This window comes from Octodon degus, unplaced genomic scaffold, assembly GCF_000260255.1.
Source record: "Octodon degus isolate 3935 unplaced genomic scaffold, OctDeg1.0 scaffold00107, whole genome shotgun sequence".
NCBI lineage: Eukaryota > Metazoa > Chordata > Mammalia > Rodentia > Octodontidae > Octodon > Octodon degus.
In genome coordinates, this window is record NW_004524683.1 from 7135915 (window position 1) to 7156572 (window position 20658).

General features: G+C 39.1%; 2 protein-coding genes across 4 annotated transcripts in view; one reads left to right on the top strand and one right to left on the bottom strand.

Annotated features, from left to right (window-relative positions):
* Positions 1-15164, top strand: part of Efcab14 (EF-hand calcium binding domain 14) — a 41495-nt gene extending 26331 nt beyond the window's left edge. Inside the window, exons 7-10 of the mRNA XM_023724210.1 lie at positions 506-697; positions 6963-7074; positions 8446-8571; positions 12007-15164. Of these exons, the coding sequence (XP_023579978.1) occupies positions 506-697; positions 6963-7074; positions 8446-8571; positions 12007-12182 (606 nt within the window). The 3' untranslated portion in view covers positions 12183-15164. The remainder of the gene's footprint in view (positions 1-505; positions 698-6962; positions 7075-8445; positions 8572-12006) is intronic.
* Positions 15165-15731: 567 nt separating this feature from the next.
* Positions 15732-20658, bottom strand: part of Tex38 (testis expressed 38) — a 6450-nt gene continuing 1523 nt past the window's right edge. For 2 of the 3 annotated variants that reach the window (XM_023724276.1, XM_004639230.2), the window contains exons 2-3: positions 18186-18319; positions 15732-17651 (exon numbers count right to left, since the gene is read on the bottom strand). In XM_023724276.1, coding sequence (XP_023580044.1) covers positions 17050-17651; positions 18186-18219 — 636 coding nt within the window. In that variant the 5' untranslated portion in view covers positions 18220-18319 and the 3' untranslated portion in view covers positions 15732-17049. Of the gene's footprint in view, positions 17652-18185; positions 18320-19980; positions 20653-20658 lie in introns of those variants that run through there. The other variant, XM_023724277.1, reaches the window with a different exon arrangement.

Genomic DNA, 20658 nt, shown 5'->3' on the forward strand with positions numbered 1-20658 from the left:
CCTTTTTAAGTAGCAATCAGTACTAGAGGATGCCAATAAAAATAATTGAAGCTTGTACTAAATAATGTACTACTTGTTATAGTTTTGTTACATGAGCCAATTCAGTAATTGGTATTGTTCCTAAGGTAGTTTTGTTCTGACAAATTAGGTTAATGGGACTTTCCGTTAATAACCCAGCAGGCTTTCTTGCCAGCAAGTAAGGAAAACATTGAATAATCAATTGCCAAACTCTTCACTTTTTTAGCACCAGAGAGAGAATCATGTAGGTAGTCCTCTTCTCTCTTTCCCTTCCCATCTATCTGATGTCAAACAACTCCAGAGGGAGTAAACTGGGAACAATTTAGAGCATGAGGGACAAAACGGAGATGGACAATTGATGTTCACAACCAGTAAAAGGAGTTTGCTTTAGTAACTTGACATAATAATGGTTATTCAGTGCCATTAGCCTGCTTGCCTAATATACATCCTTAGCTGGATTCTGAAACTTCTTTTATTTGCACTCTAGGATATCCTGTACCTTCATAACTCTTTAGAAGAGGTAAATAGTGCCCTGATGGTGTACCAGAGACAGAATGATCTTAAACTCAAGGGAATGAATGAAGTGCTCAGTAATGTTACCCGAAGAGTCAACCTGATAGAAAGTGATATGGTTGTTCTGACCAAGATAGAAAAGAGAGCAAACCTGACCTCCAGCATGGTAAGCTTTTCAGACTGTTTGTGACCTGATCTGTGTTGAATTGTGTTTTGTCTGTACCTACGTAACATTCCGCCGTCTTCTGGGAACAGTCTTCTGGCATATTTAAGAAGCTACACATTTGTATTATGCTCAATCCACGTCTCCTTTAATGTTTGCATAGGCAGTGCCAATCCCATTTGGAAAGAGAGATAGATCGGTGCCAGGATGCTTGCCAGGGCCTCACCTCAAGTGGTTGGCCGAGATGACAGGTCTGTTCTGCTACAGGAGAACACTGTGGAGGTGTGGTGGCTCTGACAGTATTTCCAATGGTGCATCTTCTCTATAGTTTCCTTTTCAGAGCATTAAAAATGGGAGCAATGACAGTGACTGTTACCAAACAAATCTTCTTTTGCCATTTCGTCAAGCCTGAACTTGGCTGTCAGATTCAGCCTACTTCTCTCTGCAAGTTAGGGAGAGCTCTTTGTACATAATGTCAAGAAAACATTTAAGCCATATCAGATCAACTTACAGGGTCACTGAGTCCAACCCGTCATTTTATTAACAGGCTTAATAAGTGGCCAATCCTATAGTTCACTGGTTTTCATGTTCTTGTGGATAGGATGTTTTTTTTTTTAAACTACCTTTCATGTGTACATTACAGTGGGATCCCTGTAGATTATTTTTTAACAGCTGCAATCCTCATCTTAAAGATTTCATACAAAAAGACACAGCATATATTAAAATAGAAACCAAATACAGGAAATTGTACTATAAATTCAGGCAACCACCAAGGCTGGAAGCAAGCCCAGAAGGAGAGTCAAACTCTGGCACATGGCAAGGATGTTTGATGGCTCTGCTGTGGAGAAACCCTGGCAAGTTGACATGGCTTTGAAGGGTGGAGCAGAAAGACCTGTTCCCCTCCTGTCTCCCCTCCCACTTTACAAGGATGTGTAATTTACTAGAAAGCTGGAAACATTAAAAGATCTCTATTTATAAAGGCCTTTTGAACTCAGCTAAGCTAAATAGGGGCTAGGAACCTTGAATGATTTGATAAATATTATGCCTTGAAAATTTTTAAGGCAAATTCCCCTTACTGTCCCTGTCCTCCCTGTTTTATTTTTTTCCAGGAATAAAACTGGTAATAATATCCATGTGTCTTATTGTTATTTCCAACATCATCCTACCCGCTGTGGATCTGTATAAAGCTTTATCACCTTTTATATTTCAAAGTTTTAACTGAAACAACTAGAGGCACCATTTTCTGTTTTCTATCTCTTTGGCCTTCCTCCCTCTTTTTTCCCATTCTCCCACTCCCCTGTCATTCTGTTGAAAATGGTCAAGACCCTCCAAGTAAGCTTGACCAGCCAAGTGTGTTGGTGCACCCCTGTCACTGAGCACTCAGAAAGCTGAGGCAAGAGGATCACTGCAAGTTCAGGGCCTGCCTGGGCTACATAGTGAGACCCTGTCTCAAAAAGAACCTAGAGAATTTTGTTTTAATGTAATAGATGTCAATCAGCTTTTAATTATTGTCTTTAATCTTTTCCTCTTATTGTTTTTACCCTTTAAGATGGGTGATAAAAGGCTGGGGAGACAGCTCAGTGGCATAGGCACCTGCCTGACAAGCAAGCACCGGTCCTGAGTTCAATCCCCAGTATAAAAAAAAAAAAAAAAAAAGATGGGTCACAGGGCTGCCACTCTGAAATGAGAATCTTTGGATTAAGTTACCAACAGAAGTGATATCATAGAAACCCAAATCATAACGGTAAATACCAGGTGGCTTAACCAGAAATAAAAATCGGTTTATCAGTCTTAAGTCTGAGAAGTGCTACAAAGAAAAAGCATAGGGTATGATGTATTAACAGAAATCAGGAAGGGTTAACAGAAGCCTGGGAGGCTTCTTTCAGAAAATGCCTTTTAAACTCCGATAGTTATCTGTACTAATGATAGGACAGATGCATAGATAATCAAAAAATGGTGCTCAACCTCAAAATCATTTCCTATGGTCATACTGCAATGTCAGTACCTCTTGAGTCCATTTAAACTTCAGTTGGTTCCTGTTACCTTGTATCTACCCAGATATAGTCAACATAAAAGAAGCAATCTATGATATGCTTTGATACACTAGTGAAAGGAAAAACTGTACAAGAAAATTTGTTTTTTTTTTAACTTTGTTCTTTTACCATTGCCTAGCTCTGTAACTGTTTCATGACCTTGTAATTACTTTCTTGACCCTTGCAACCACAAGAATATAACCAAACATGCAGGATGCCTGAAAGTACCATTGTACCAAGTGTCATAAACTGATGGTCATTATCTACCCTTGTAACTGATGATCTCACCCTGCTAGCTAATCAGGCTGCCAGCCTTCTTGGTCTCACCTTTGTACCTCCTTTGTACCTCCTACTTGGATATCATGTATAAGCCCTATACCACCAGAGATCAGGGCCTGATATTTTGGGAGTGATCCCAATCAGTGCCTGTTGACATAAATTAATTTACCTGCAAATCCTAGGGATCATTTCAATGCTTCTGCTTTCATCAGGAAAAAAAGTTTGACTGCAGCATTCTCTGATTGGAATACTATTTAATATTGTAAGTCCTGGGCTAAGATAAAGCAGAAGCCAGGAAGGTTGTGACTGAGTGACTAGAGTGATATCTGATAATGCACATTCCATTTGAGAAATTCAGAGGATATGAGGTTCAGAGGAAATGAGGTTGGCATAGAACCACAGACCAGGCAGCTTTTGATGTAATGCCTTCTATCTTTATTTTTTTCATCCTTAGCAGTTTTGTATTGACCTGATAAAGTCCTATATATTTAAGGTTTCAGTGTATCATAAGATGGGCTTTTAAGTTTTCTAACTACTTCTGAAAGTATTTTTTTATTTTATTGAGAAACAAGTAGCAATAAGACAGTTTGACTAATAAGACAGTTCAATAATTAATACATTGTACATTGTTATCTTCTTAGTGGTTATCCATAGTACAAGATGCAGACAGGATATCCTGTCCAAACACTATTAGTACAAATCTTTCTCCTCATTGAATTAAGTGGAAGTAGCTGTATATCTATCCTAACTATTCTGCATATACAGGTACAAAATGGTTCTTCCTTTGTATCCCATTTTTTTGTTTAGTCCTGTCAGAAATGGGTATTACATTGGCATCTAAATACTATAGGTGCATGAATTCAGCAAAGCAATCCAACACAGTACAGCAGTCCACAATAATAGTGGGTTATCCACAGAAGTTGTTGACTTGAGCCTTTCACAGTTCAGCATATTAATATGTCTTTACTTTATATACCTTGTTTTTATACTTTTCTGCAGGATGGTTAAGACCAAGATAAAGCAAGACCTATATAACAAGAAATGTAACTTTTATATCTGATAAGGTTGGTCAAGTACCCTCAGGATTTATCCTGTAACCCTGTACCTCAGGTTGCAGATCCTTTGTCAGTGTCAGCCATGTGGATGAGTCAAGGCCATTACCTGACCAGTTTGCTCTCTGTGAAAGCCTGAGAGAATGTTTTCTCTCCAGGTGACTCTCCTTAGGCACACTCTACGTCATCAATCATGTTGCTCTGTGTCCCCATAATCTCCTTGATCAGAAAATTTGGGACACAATTGAGTTACATGATGTTACAGTACAGGTTCTCCTATGTCCTGAGTGTTCACTGACCTTGAAAGGCTGTTGTCAAAATGTTGGCTGTCCTTGCAGCCCTTCTATATCTCTGATTTTTGGTCTGCAAACTTAGGTTGTCATCCCTCCAGAAGAGAAGCTTATTACCCTACAACATATGCAGTTGGGTTTAACTTCACTATCTGTCTGAATATCAAACATCTTAGGCATAACATGGAACAGGTATTTTCCATCAAGTATTGATATGTTAAACATTAAGTCCCTACAGAATACAGAGATTAAAATTTTAAAAATGAGAAACATTTAAAGAATATGAATAAACAATTACATATTTTTACACAGAAATTTAGAAATCTAACCATATACAGCATTGTAGCAGGATGGTCCTGTGACATTTTTTTTCTTTTTTTCATTTATTACCCATTTAAAAAAAAAAAAACTCTTACTTGTGAGACAGTATGATAATAATTGGTATGTCATGACAAGAAGTACATATTTAGAAGACCAGAATGACAGGCATTCTGAAAATATTTTTAAAACTCACTTAAGTCTTTCCCATCTTGCAAGATGGCAGGTGAAAAAAACTAAGAAGCCAGACACTAAAGAGAAAAAACCCAAAGCCAAGAAGGCTTCTGCCAGTGGTACTCGTTAAAAGGGTCAGGTGAAGGCAAAAAAAGTCCAAGAAGGAGCAGCCCCACTGCAGCCATAATCCTGTCCTGGTTAGAAGAATTGGTAGATACTCCCAATCTGCTATGTATTCCAGAAAGGCTTTGTAGAAGAGAAAGTACACAGCTGCTAAATCAAAGGTTGAGAAGAAAAAGAAGGAGAAAGTTCTTGCTGTGATCACAAAACCGGTGGGTGGAGACAAGAATGGAGGTACCTGGGTGGTTAAGCTTCGAACTATGCCTAGATACTACCCTATTGAAGATGTGCCCAGAAAGCTCTTGAGCCACGACAAGAAACCCTTCAGTCAGCATGTGAGGAAACGTCAAGCTAGCATCACTCCCAGCACCATCTTGCTCATCCTCACTGGATGTCACAGAGGCAAGAGAGTGGTCTTCCTGAAGCAGTTGGCCAGTGGCTTGCTACTTGTGACTGGGCCTCTTAATCTTAATCGTGTTCCTCTACAAAGAACACGCCAGAGTTTTGTCATTGCCACCTCTACAAAAATTGATATCAGTAAAGTGAAAATCCCCAAACACCTCACTGATACTTACTTCAAGAAGAAGCTGCGGAAGCCCAGACACCAGGAGGGTGAGATCTTCAACACCAAGAAAGAGACATACCAGAATTCAGAGCAGCACAAGGTGAATCAGAAAGTGCACAGATTTCAGCAAAAAAAAAAAAAAAAAAAAAATCAAAGCTGTTCCTCAGCTCTGAGGCTACCTGCAATCTGTTTTTGCTCTGACAAATGGAATTTATCCTCATAACTTAGTGTTCTAAATTTCTTACTAAGAACCTAATTAAATAATTAATACTTTTTTTAAAAAAGAAGTCACTTGAATGACGAGAAATGAATGTGGAGCACAAAAGGTAACAGATGGATAGTATTAGAAAGAGGTGATTTCAGCACTTCACATTTTAGCAGTAAACACAGAACACAATACCAGTTAGCTAAATTTCTTGGCTTTACTTTTAAACCTTGTATTTTTAACTGCCATCCTGATATGTCAGTCCCTTTGTCCTACTAGATGCAGTTTCTCTTTGCTATTAATTGCTCAAAGGTTTAATACATAGTTTTCATTACATAATCCATATGGAGCTTCCTAAATAGTGACCTAGTATACAGTAATGACCAAGTGACCTACTATACAGTAACTATTAGGATAGAAGTAAAGATAGGAGAGAAATAAGTAAACAATACTGAATAAAAGAAATGTGAGCTGAGCACTTGTTCTAGTGAATACAGGATTGGGCTTTTTCACAGTAGTGTGAGCAGATAGAAACTAGCCTCGGGAAAACTGGATGTCTCCTTTTTTACAATTAAATGTTTTTGTGTGCCACTCTGGATTATCCTGGGACTAAGACAGAGTCCAGGAGGGACTTTTTTCAAAGATACAAGGAAGTAAGACTTTGAATTATATATATATCACTGTTTGTGTTAATGATAACTTGCTACAACAGCTGAATCATCACCGAAGGGAAGAGAAAGAACTGTGGGGAATAGTTGTGGTTTGTTTAGGTTCTGCTCCTTTTTTCTTTTTCAGATGATAAAAGCATACAGCACTGCTTTAGAGGTCCCAGTTATAAGCTGATATAAGAGATTTAGGACAGTTATTTAGTTAGTGTGAAATAGCTCCTAGAAAACAGTGTCTTCCTCATTTAGGAAATAGGTATCTCATAGACCCCAGAGCAAGGGTGTATGTATTTTCTTTACTGCTGACCCACACATGCCTCCCCCATCAGCCAAATGTTCACAGTGAATTCGATCATCTGGAGTATAATGTTCCCCTAAAAGTCCAGCTAAGCACTTAACAACACTGAGCACCAAAGGTATCTAGGATTTGCTGATTCATTCATTCATTGCCTTTGGAAGAAACCTGAGGATCCAGCATCATATGCTAAGTAGGCCCTAGGAACACAGTGGAGATCGAGGTGAGCTCTTATTTTACCTTAAACCTATTTTTATCTTTGTTTTGGACAGAAAGAAGATAGCTCAAATTCTCAGGTATCCAAGCTGCGAGAGAAGCTACAGTTGATCAGTGCTCTCACAAACAAACCTGAGAGCCACAGGCCTCCCGAGAATGCAGATGAAGGTGAGCACTGGGCTGGCTTCTGAATATTTCACGCAGGCTTGGGCAGCTTGCCTCCCACACAGGGAGCGGGGAAGGTCTTCCAGCAGCACTGATCGAACCAAGTGAATGATGCCTGAGTGCACTGAGATGAAGCTGATGCACTTTGCTTTCATTTAGAAAAAGCCCATTTTGTACATGATTTGTACTCTAGTCTATTAAGGGAAGAATGGGTAATGTTTAGCTCGAAATAGACTTCTCCATGCTGTCTGCATCCAATTATAAGCAAAAACGTTACTGTTGTAGTGTATATTAAACTAGTTCTAAATGTTGTTTATGGAAGACTTTTCATTTCTGTAAGTACATAAAATTTACTTAAAAATAAATATTAGTCCTCCTGAAAATGGTTAACATGTAATGATGGGCTTATTGAGTTGGAAGGTGCTTGGCTGTAGGTAAGGTATATAACTAATCACTATTAGCAGGTGCATTAACTGAGACTGATTTAGTCCTTGTGAGGGCATCACAAAGGCGCCACACTATGCTGACCTTGACCCCTTCCTCCTAGAAATATTTTTCAGTTTTGGAAACTACCTGGAAGTATAGCTGCCTTGTATTCTCTTGGGTAGGAAAGAGAATTTGGAGGGGGAGACCTTGCTGAAACACAGTGCTACATAATCTTACAGCAGCACTCTTAGCAGCAGCTTGTCAGCTAGCACATTATCCCAGACCTGGCAGAGCTCATAGAATGGCAAAAGATCTTTAATATCCAAGAATTGTGTTGCCACTTGGCAATTTAAGCTATTACCATTTAAATATGTACAATACTAATTTGTACTATGGCTTTAGTATCCCTAATCCAAAATATCTAGGACAGAAAATATATCAGATTTCAATTTTTTTCTGATTTTTGGAATATATCTGTGTACATAATGAAATGTCATTGGGATGGTACTCAAGTCTAAACATGAAATTGATTTATGTTTTGTATATACCTTATATATGTAGCCTGATGATAATTTTATATAGTATGTAGTACACCATCAGTTTGGCTACAACCCACCACATGAGGTTATGTGCAAAATTTTCTATTTATTTCACGTTGGTATTCAAAAAGTTGGAGCATTTCATATTTCAGATTTTTTTAATTAGAGGTGCCACCTTATACAACATACTCTAAGATTGTATGTTCAAACCTTATGTACTATTAATTTACATATATATATATATGTAAATTAATAGTCCAAGCCTTTAACTTTATATAGTAACTATGTTACTTAAGACTCAACTGTTTTTCTTAAAGTACATATGCAATAGCCCTAGAAGGTAACCTTTAATGATAATGTAATTTGGTGTTAGATGTGATTACACTAAAAGTGTATGTGTTTGTTACAGAGCAAGTTCTGAGTTTCACATCAAAGCCATCATCATTGCCAAAATTTTCACAATATTTTGGAGACCAAATTGAGAAAACTGCCCAACTAAGACCTGTCTCCCTACCAGGAATTTCTAACATTGAAGGTAAATTTGTGTAATGTAGGATAAAGTTGGGAATGTTCAACTTAATGTTTTTTAACTTATAGGAGGATATCTAACACTTAATATTTCCTTTAGCTGCTTGATATGCGTCATGTCCTATTAATCATCCTGTGAATATAAGTATTCATGTATTATACCCATTTTACTGATAGGAAAATACCTAAGTCCAAATAGCACATAATTGGGTAAGCAGAATTCATTGTGAGACTGGCTATCACAATAGCTTGCGCTCTTAACCAGCGTACCATATCATCTCTCCATTATGGTTCTTTAGAGCCTTCATTCATTCACTGAGTGCCTCATTAGACCATATGCAAAGCTATAACAGTACAGTATAAGATACAATCTCAAATTCTTTCCTTGAGGATATTATAGTCTAGTATAGAATGCATAAAAGCAAATATAATGTTAGGATATTAGCAAAATAAAAAAATTGACTTTTTCCAGTCCGAAAATGAGAGGCCCCTTTGCTGAAAATCAGCAAAATAAACATTAGTAGATGATTCACAGAAAAATATGTTTGCCTTGTTTCCAACAGTGTCATCTATTCATTGCAATGTTGAAACCTCTTGATTTTCCATTTGCTGCCTGGGAAAAAATTACCCACGCCTATCTACTTACCTGCTCTGGCTCTTCACTCTAGCCTAGCTAACATTTCAACAGAAAACATTACCTCCCAGGACTGGAGTAGGTGCTCTTGTGTGCTGTTACGTTTTGTGTTTACCCTTGTTTAGCACTTGTCACTCTGTTGTAATTTCCCGGGAAGATAAAAAATTTAACATGAGTAAAGTCTGTGTCCTGATCACTCCTAGACCCCAGCACACTGCCTCATACACAAGAATGATAGTTAAATGAATGAATGAGTTACCAACAGACTGCAATTAATGGTTGAAACATAAAATACACAAGATTTGTATCACTATCTGGGTAGGGGAGAGTATTGTGTTCAGAAGCAATACAAGTTGCCTTTCCCACTTTCCATTAATATATCAAGAATTGTTGGAAATGAATGGGAAAATGATGATTGGATTAAGGAATGGTATGTACTTCAGACCTCACCATAGGCCTCAGGCACTTTTGCGTGACCTAAAGCAACAATTATTTGTATTTGATTACTGCTACCAAGTACTATATAAACTCATACCACAAAAAAAAAAAAAAAAACAAACACTTAGCCATTTAGTATCAGGTATTGGGAAGAAGCAATACCTGCTTTTCCTGGCTTTCATAGAGTTTTTGAGGTTTTACTAGCTTCATTGTTCTGCCTTTGACCAAAGTGAAACCCAAGCCCTACTCAGGTGTTTACAAGAATTTGTTGGACTGGAACTGCTTTTCTAACTTTCTTCAAGCCATTTTTATTCTTCCTGAGTTCCAATAATCAAGGGGCCCATCAAATCCTGAAGAAATTAAAATAATTTAGGAAGATTTTTTTTAAAGAAACAGCTGCATTGACCTTCAGTATTAGATACTAAGTCTTCTTTTGATTATGGGGTTAAAATCAAGTCCCTTTTAAATGTTATAGACTATTAGTAGAAATTGTGCAGTCCTATTGAATGAAATAATGCCTTGGAAATAAAAATGACACAGGACAAATGGGAGTAATGCTTTCTTCCTTATCTACCAAATTTTTGTTTGTTTGTTTTCTTTTCTTTTGGTACCAGGGATCAAACTCAGAACCTTGGGCCAGGCAGACACTTATACTACTGAGCTGTCTCCCAGCCTTTCTACCAATTTTTTTAAAACATACAAAAAAGGAAAAAATATAGCTGTTATACAACTATCACCAGTATCTGGTTACACATTTTCATCACCCCACAACAAAACTATGCCTATTAAACAGTCACTCCCAGGAAGCTGGGGAGATGGCTCAGTGGGATAAGTGCCTCCCTGCCAAGGGCAAGGGCCTGAGTTCAGTCCCCGGTTCTGCCAAAAAAAAAAAAAAAAAAAAAAAAAACCAAAACAGTCACTCCCCACTTCATTCTGCCCCTGCCCCCTGGCAACCACTGCCCCTATAGATTTGCCTTTTGGGAATGTTTTATATAAATGACTCATACAGTATGTCAACTTGAGTATGCTTCTTTTAGCATAATGGGGTTTTTTGATTTTGGTTTCGGTTTTGGTTTTGGGTTTTTTTGGTATGGGGAATTGAATTCAAGACCTTGTACTTGCCAGGCAGTTGCATATGCCCTGAGCTTATCTCCCCAGCCAGCATAATGTTTTCATGGCCTATTCATGTTGTGAGTAATAATATTCAGTTGTATGGACATACCACATTTTATTCATCAGTTCCTCAGCCGAATATTTGAGATGTTTCCACTTTGAGGCTATTAGGAACAATGCTGTTGTGAATATTAGTGTTCAGGTTTTTATATAGGTGTGTATTTTCATTTCCTTTGAGTATATACCTAGCAATAAAATTGTTGGATCATATTATATCTCTTAACTTTTTTAGGAATGCCAAGGTATTTTCCAGAGTAGCTGCACCATTTACATTCTCTTCACCAATATGAGAAGAGTCTAAATGATTTATCCATATCTTCAGCAATTTTTTTGCAGATGAAATATATATCATCTCAGTCTTGAATATCTGCTCTTTGATCTGCTTAATTTCTGGATTCAGAGTGACAATGTCACATATTAGAAAAAGCACCAGACTTGGTAAAATAAGAAAATATGTACTCTAGTCTATATCTAGCTATGTAAGAGTTACATGACCTTCAACAACTTTCCTTTTTTTTTTTTTTTAATTTTTTTTATTTGTGTGTGTGTGTGTGTGTGTGCATGCACGGCCAGCTCAGCCCACCAGGGGGCAGGGCAGGCTGGCATGTGGTGCTGGGGGATTGAACCGTGGTCCCTGTGATTTGCTAAGCTTGTTCCAAGTAGGTGCTTTAGACCACTGAGCCATCTCACCAGCCCCAGCAACTTTCCTTTTTGAGCTTTGGTTTTCCCATCAAAATTCAGAAAATTGTGCGTCTTAGGGATTGTTTCTGCATTATGGACTTCCAAGACTTTCCTCCAGTTTCTACTCAACCATCCAACAAGAAGTGTCACAATCTGTTGTAGTCTGTCTTGTACAGCAGCTCTTAGGAAGAGGTCTCTGCATTCCTTTCTACCCCTTCAGCATTGAATAAAATCTGGAAAATGTAACAAAGGCCCTGAAAACCAATTCATGCATTTCTTCCATGATTATCTGGCACTTATTCTATTTGCCAGGAATAATGTGATATGGTATTCTTCTCATTCTTAAAGGATCAAAAATCAGTCTTTTTAACTTAGTGAGATCCTAAACGTTGCCTTTGCAAATAAAATCTGCAGAGCATCTTTTCTTTTAGCTCTTTAAGTTCATTTGAGGCTCCTTTTAACTAAGTTTAGATATATGTATAGATACATACATCTTTTGTAATTCCTTTTTGACAGATCTTCAGGATTTATTCCACAAGACTGGCCAGGATGTGGATGGGAAGCTGACCTACCAGGACATCTGGAACTCTCTAGGTTCTTCCATACCAAAACCAGAGAATTTGAGAGCATTTGATTCCAACGGAGATGGAAGATACTCGTTCCTGGAGCTAAGAGTAGCTTTAGGTGTCTAAATGTATCAGGCATATTTTACAAATAGATGTATACTCTGGACAACCTAAAATCTACTTATCTAACAAAAACAACTTTTACTTACCCATCAGCCCTCCAGTCCTCTAAACTACTGTAGCAGACACATTGCCACCTTTTAACTTGTTTGAAAAAGCTATATAAATTTATTTTTTTAAGAAAAGAAAAATGTTTTACTTATAATGTTCAGAAATTTATGATTTCCTGAAGCTAGTAAAATCTTACCTTTTAAAATTGCTAGGAAAAAAATAGCCCCCTTTTTCTCTCTCCTTTTTTTGAGGGAAGGAAACCTTATCTTTTAAAACTGGAAAATGTGTATATAGAAAGAATAAGCCACCTTTTATATTTCATATAAATTTGCCTTAAAGTTAGCTGCACTTTATAACGATTCAGAAAATGTCTTTTCTTTAAAAGAAAGCCTTTTCTGTTTGTAAATATTTAAAATGAATGATTGTTCATATTGTATGGAAAGTAGGAAAAATGATTTTGAGCAGGATGTGAATAGAGCCTTGTTATTAAAAATCACTCATTTGACCTGGGTAGCCACTGAAACTGCTCAGAGCTCCTCATAGCAACCTGGAACGCCCAGGGCTGCCCTGGGCTTGGGCTGTGGTTATGGGAGGGGTCTGGTTGATATGGGGGCATTGCTGGCCTGGGCTCAGTACAGCTGTTAGGCCTTTCTCTCCCTGTTAAATTCTGCTTCAGGGTTTACCAACATAAAAAAGTTACCCAGTGAGGAGATGCATTCCCTTTCCCCCCTCGCAAACAAGCTAAATTGTCTTCTCCTACCCTCCCACTACTCAGATCTGTCTTAAAGCTATACTTGGGGCTAGGTGTGATGGCACACACCTCTCATCCCAGCACTCAGGAGGCTGAGGCAGGATTACCATGAGTTGAAGCCAATCTGGACTACATAGTGAGACCCTGTCTTTAAAAGCAAACAAAAAAGTTGTAGCTGGCTCTGTCCTTCAGGGCTGTCTCTACTCTGAAATGCAAGGCTCAAGTCCCTGGTCACTTTGGGTAGTCACCCAAAGCATTAGAGGAGAGCTCTACTTCTGATTTTGGCCCAGAAAACCACACCCTTTGGATTTTATAAAAGAATGGGGTATATTTCTTGGTGGGATGACTAAAGCCAAAAAGATAAAATGAAATGTAAAATCATATTCAAGTTTCCTTACCATTTTCAGATCTATATTAGGCAGGCCTGGAACAAGACTGTTCACATGATGGTAACATTTTTTTTCACATCTAATACAAGCAAATGCAATATTTTCCCCTTTAAATATTTGTGTAGATCTGACACAAAAGGCCCCTGGGCTGAAAGGAGTAATACCTCCGTGTCACTTTATGTTGACTTAGACTTTCTGTGTTGTTCTGAGAAGCAGTCTGAGCAACACAAAAGGAAAACTTACAGAACTTACCTTTGATGTAGATAAGTCAGGGAGAAACTAGAGAAGCTCTCATGTACAGACTTCTTTAGTAGAAATCATTTAATTTTGTCCAGGTTTGCCTGTTATCCATGGATGCAGTCCAGTTTCCTTAAAGCATCTAAATACCATTTTTTCTTTACGTTATATTCAATTTGATGAATACATAACCTTAACTTTTCTCTAGAATTCTTAAAATTTAGTTCAAGCAAGACAGAGTTTTTCCAGTAAATGTGTCTGCTTATCTCATTATGTCTTATGTTTGTCTTTTTAATTTTTTTTCCTTAATGTTTCCCTTGCTCATCTATTTCATTTTCCTGGAAGAATTACATTATAGTTTAAAATTAGCCTGGCACTTTAGGTAACTTGAAGATAACTCTTGCTCTTCTGGCTGCCTCCCATGCCCTCCTTTCTTTTTTAATATATGCACCCTTACAGATTTTTCTAACAACCAATAAAATTCTAGCAATAAATTGACTTACACTGCTATATTTGTATATATTGTACCATAAAGTATGTCTGTACCTGGAAGGTATTTTTTTGAAAACTGATTTATATAAAATATACTTGAGGGTAATGTAGCTTGTCCTTTTTAGTTTCAAGTTCTTATTCAAAGCAGATACTTTGAGGACACTTTAACTCCTTGTGGTATGTACCTTTCTCTTACATCCAGTAGCTAGCTATGGAGGTTTTGTGGGGTTTTTAGTTTCTCTTCTAGAATCCCAACTCAAACCTGTCTCCCAGCATCACCCCAGAGCCCCACATAATTCCATTCCCTCGCCTACCAAGTCTTCCGTAGGCATCCATGCTGCACTCAGGCCCCCTTGACATCCTGCCTGAGAAACTACGACGTCTCCTGGACAGAGGTAGGTATGTAGATCTCCTTTGTTCAAAGTTGAGCAGATACTGAGCCTCAGAAAAAGAAAAAGGTCCTTAGAAGCCTACCACTCAGTGTTAATTAGGGATTTTCATTTTATGTTGTCATTTTTATGCTGTCCTTAGGCTGTCTGTGTCTTGTCAGCTGTAGTCAAGCCTTACCCGTCACATCTCAGTTCTGTGAGAAAGACTGAGTAGTGGTGGTGAGTCTGGCCTTGGTGAATGCTGCTACCATTTTAGTCTGGTAGTTCCTACTGCTGTAGTTTCCCAAAGCACTGCTCCTTGATCTTTTTGTTCTGTGGCCTTGTACTACCTAGCATAATGTATACTTAAAGAGGCTTCCCATAAGTCGAAAGAGGCAAACAGTAGCATAGAAAGAGAAGAACCAAAGGAAGAGTGTATCTGGCATTGAGATAACTGTAGTGTTGTCTGAAGGCCAGGAATGTGCCTGACACTCAAGAATGGGTCTGATCAGAAAGCAGAGGAGTGGACGCTGTTCCTCTGCTGCTGACTGTTTTCCCTTCCTTTGCACTTTTCTTTCTTTGCAGTTACTGGACATAACCCCTTCAGCCCCCCTTGCTGGTCCTGCTGGTCACAGTCAAGGATTTTGACTATAATGGGCTCATACTCTTAATAGCCTGTTGAGTTGTTTCTAGTGACAGCTTTTGTTTGCTATACACCTCATTGGCTTGCTTGTCAACACCAGCTAGATGTGTGGTACCTTCTTTCATATCCAAAGCAGAACACATTTGGGTATTCCTGAGACTATAGAATGTGTATGTATTATAAGAACCTAAGCTACCTTGTTTTCTCATATTAAGAAATGTAAATCTACTTTATTTTAGTGATGTTATTTTAGTAATGCATATGCAATTTTGGTTTTTTTGAGAGAGTGAATTCAAGGTTTCCATGACTTGATTCAAGCTTTGTTTATTTCATATCAGTAATACAGCCATTTTAATTTATCTAAATAAAACATTTCTTTTTTCTCTTAGTATGTCTGAATAAAGCCTTCCCCACTCCCTGATTATTAAGGGAGAAAAACCTGCTTTGTTCCATATTTTTTGGACTTTATCTTCCTTTTGAAAGCAAGGATGGTGGGCACGAAGTAATCTCAATATTTGCCACCAGGTTTGGTGGTGCATACCCGTAATCCCAGTACTTGGGAGGCTGAGACAGGAGAATCACTGTGAGTTTGAGGCCAGCCTGGGCTACACAGTGAGTTCAGGGCCACCCTTCTGAACTACCCAGAGAGACCCTGTCTCAAAAAACAAACAAAAAACATTTTAAAGAAGTGAAGACTGCAGAGCTTAGGCTTTGTGTATCTACAGAGTGGGAAAGGAGCAAGATGAGAGGAATGATTCCTGATCTCTAGTTATGCCTGTTTTGTATTTAGAGATTCAACATAAGAGTAAGTTTGCAAGAAAAGGGCTTTAAATGGATTCTTAGAGAGGGACTATATGATCAGGCTGAGGCCTTTACATACATCAAAAAAAAAATCACATTTAGTAGGTTCTGGGAATGCACACACACTTCGAGGGGCCTTTGCCCTTAGGGAAGCCTACAGTTAGATTATTTACAATAAGAGGATTTGCTCATTCCCAAAGTAAAAGGGAGAAATGTATATTTTATGACAGAGACAAACTTTCTTATCTTTAAATAGGGGGCAAATAGTATTGTCTTTATCTTTCTAGGACTGTTTTCAGAAGGTACAAAGATTATCGATACTCTTTTATTGCCAATCTTGTAGGAAGCCATGGAGTTCTAAGAAAGATAAACAATAGGTGTATTTCTGTATATAACTACTCCCTCTAAGCCAGTCTGGACCAAGTTGCTAATGCCCTACCCACACTAAAGTGTTTACCAAGTGCATGCTAATACAGAATAGATTAGGATTAGAGAAGAGACAACATGAGATATGGTGAAAAAATCAGGAACTTTGATACCAGACAGATGTAACTTGGAGAAAACTGGCCCTGCAACATAAAAATTATCTAGCGTTGCTCTAGGAACCTGTTTCTTCCTCTGTCAGAGAAGGTTTATGATAGCTATGTGACAGTATTCTGTGAGTTTTAGAAACAATGTACAGAGATCACCTACAATCCTTATCAGCCATTCAAACGCTTAGTGTACTGTGGTTCAAAGGTCTCATCACAGGACTTGTTTGGCCACTGACAGCCACTATGGACCTCCATAGCTGTGTGCTATGGAACAGCAGTGTCTTTGAGACCTAGCCTAGAGCCTGGCCCACACATTTGGGCTTAAATATTGAATGGAGGGACAGTGAGCGCATCCACAGGATGGGTTTAGTGTGTCTCCCCACAGCTAGCCTTTGTATTTGGTGATACCTTGCAACTTAGTTTACAAAGTTCCCCAATCCCTGTGTCAGAGGAAAGACATTGCCCTCCTAGCAGCAAGTGAGACACAAGAGAAATCTGGACTTTTTTTAATCCTTCAAATGTGATAGGCTCTGGCCTGTGTATCAACACCACTTCCATTTTCCATTCTGCCCCTGGTAGCTTCAGCTTCCAATCCCAGTGAAAGGTGGCTAGACTTCTGCAGCAAAAGGTTTGGCATTGAAGCTCTTTTCCCCAGGGGCCAGTGTGGGCAGGGAATGGAAGTGGACATTCTTCTCAGGATGCTTGGCCAAAGGGTAGGAGACCGCATGACTTAGGATGGGAGGTAGGCTGCATAGGGTTGGGGCACAAGGTGCCTCTTGAAAGATGAGGGTTGGGACTGGGGAACGGGACTGGGGCTGCAGCAGGAGGGAAGATACAGGCTGTTGTGCCACCAGAGTGGGTTGCAGAGGATCAGGGGACTCCATCTTGGGGCTGCTTTGTTGGACAGGGTAGTTCGTGCCTTCAGGGATAACCAGCTCGCATGAAGGACCTGGATTCTGGACTTCAGTCTCAGGCTTGGCAACAGCAGGGAGCGGGCCCGTATTGATGGCTGCGTTCATGCCATAGCGCCGTCGCTTGTTGATCCAGTACAACAGCGGGCTGTAGGTAAGCCTGGTGGTTCTCATCACCTCAACCCACTGCTGGGCACGCGCTTCCCGCCACATGTTCTTCTTCCAGTGCAGAAATATAATGCAGCTGCCCGTTAGCACAGAACACAGCCCCAGGAATCCAAAGTACAGTGACACCCACCCTAAGGCAGAAAGAAAGAGACAGGCTGCTTGGCATCTCTTGGAGTCTGAGCTGTTGCTCAGTCCTATCCTTGACCCATTTGCCAATCAATCACTCCTTCCACTGAACTACTCTTTCCATTCCTCCCACCCACCTCCCCAGACTTGCCACATCTCTCCATCATTCAAAGCTGAATCTCTAAGGCACTTCAGAGGTCACTGTAGCCCTTTACAGATAAGGAAACCCAGGTCTAGAGGGAGCATGACCTGCCTAGGTTCAATCAGGCTTCCTGGCTCCCAGCTCAGGCACTAATCAATCCATGGCACTGAGAAGTCTCAGTAAGGGCAGGGAAGTTAAGTTCACCGGTCTATCTCCTGTGGTTGGGCAGAGCAGTCTCTGCTTTGAGGGAGCCTCAGCTTCCTACAGGATGCTACCTCTGAACTGCTTTGCACTCCAACTGAGTGGCCACCACCCCATTAATGCAAAGGACCTTCCCTGACTTTGTCCTCATGCCCAAAGGCATGAGGCAATGGGCAGGAATTAGAGGGGCACTTACTTCCAGAGACGCTCAGGTCCTGCTGGGAATCCATTTTAGCCTTGGTTTCCGGCTTGTGGCTGTTGGAATGGAGAATTCACCTACTCATTTCTCCACCAATGAGAGCCTTCACAAGGCTCAGGACCCATTGTTCTCTGAAAGAGAAGTTACCAGATTCTGAGCACTGAGAATTCCAAGGGAGGTGTTTGTGAAGGAGTCCTGAGGTAATAGAAGGAAGATACTCCATCCAGTGGCATCTTGTGGGCATGATGTGTGTCCATTACTTCTGTTAGAGACTGGTCCACCACAGAATTGTCTCCCCAGGTTTAGTTCAGCTTCTTGGCACCATTTAATTATTCCTGTCTTTGTAGATCTCCAGTGTGTTACCTGGAACACTATTTAGCACAAAGTTTTCCCGAGGACCCACCTCTCTTGGTTCTCCTCCTATATCACTGGCCCCAGCTTTTCAGTCTTCTTTACTAGTGTCTCTTTTCCCTAATTTCTAAATATTGACATATCCAGAGCTCAGTCCTTAGCATTCTACCTATATTTGCTCCTTGATGATCTCATCCACACATATGACTTTTAAGTATCATGTTGAATCTCTATGCTGGAACGTACCTCAGAGTCTCACTTATCCAACAGCCTGATTGACATCCCTCCTGCCAGTCTATTGTCACAAACTAACATATTCAGAAACAAAACAACTATCATCCTTTCTCCAAAAGCTAGTCTGCCTGCACCCTTTCTGCTCTCTAAATAGAGACCTTGTCCTTCCAGTTTTTCAGACCAAAAATCTGCAAGTCATCCTTAACTTCATTTGATCATATTCACACTCATTCAGCAAAACTTTGAAACTTTTCTTTTAAAATATACCCAAAATCTATAATATATCACAAAAGGGGATACTAGAAAGTCATTAAAAGAATGAGGTAGCTATGTGAATATTCTGTAAAAATATTTTGTAAAGATGCAGAAACTCATCTGAAGGATACACAAGATAATAAAAAAAAATAGCCTTTGCCTTGGCAGAAGAACAAGGAGTGGATAGAAAATATAAAAGATATTTATATGTTATAATTTCTGACCCCTTTTGTGCCAACTTAATTTTGTGCCATGTGAATTCCATTTCAAAAGTGTAAATAAAAGCTTAAAACATAAAAAGTTTTAAAAAAAATATATACCCAAAATCTGACCATTTTTCCATCACTATAACTTTAATACCCTGGATCATTGACCTGCCAGGATAAGTGACATCATCTTGTTTGGCCAGTATTTGAGGGTAGTCTCAGGATGCAGAGTCTTCAATGCTAAAACCAAGAAAGTTCTAGTTCAAAAAGAGAGGACTAAAGAAAAAAGATAAACCAAAAGATACTGTGTACAGGTACACAATCCCTATGATGAATGTGATCATTTTCTAAATTGTATCAATAAACTTATTTTTTTAAAAAGAGTCCTGGGGCCAGGGAGATGGCTCAGTGGAATAAGTGCTTCCCTGCCAAGCACAAGGGCCTGAGTTCAATCCCTGGTTCCGCAGAAATAAAATAAAATAAAAAGAATCCTTTTAAAAGGACTTTCTTGGTTTCAACATGGGAAGTGCGTATTATATAAGGTATGTAAACTTAGCCAGGTAGTGGTAAGAGGCTAAAATAGATGTTGATAGTATAGATTCTGTATTATTATACTGGTGCTTAAATATCATGTTTTTAAATTGTAAGAGGAAAAATAATTTTTAAAGCAAGAAAAGAAAAAGTCCTAGGTGAATAAAGGCAAATTAGACACAAATTGGGAGAGTTTCCATCCTTGCTCCACATACCTTAAATTCCACCAGCAGAGAGGTTGAGAGTAAAACATCTGTCGGGGAGATAGCTGAGTGGGATAAGTGCCTGCCTGGCAAACATAAGATCCTGAGTTTGAACCCCAGCACAAAAAAAAAAAAGAAAGAAAGAAAGAAAGAAAGAAAGAAAGAAAGAAAGAAAGAGAAAAAGAGTAAAACATCTTACTCTTCTGCTCAAAACCTACAATGGCTTCCAGTCTCACACATATCTAAAATCAGTTTTTAACTAAGGTTTCCAAAGACCTGAGCAATCTAGCCAACCTCTTCATACCTCCTTAGTCTTACATCTACTGCTTCCCTTTCAGTCATTTATACAATAACCACCATGCTGTTCCCTATACCAGACAAAACATGTTCCTACACTGGGGCCTTCACATCTGCTGTTTGCCTTAGCTGGAAGGCTCCCCCCCTCCCCCCCCCACCCTTGGCCATACAGATCTTTCCTTCATTTCCTTCAGGTCTCTGCTTGAGTGTCCCCTTACTTACATCTCTCTTAGACTAATTTGTTTTCCTGCATATCTTTCACTCCTCTAGAACGTAACTTCTATGTGTTAATGTAAAAAAAGCACCTAAGAATTTTTATAGTGATAACTACTATAAAGTTCATAGAGTAAAATAATAGGACATAATTAGGGTAAAAAATAGACTGTGAAAGGA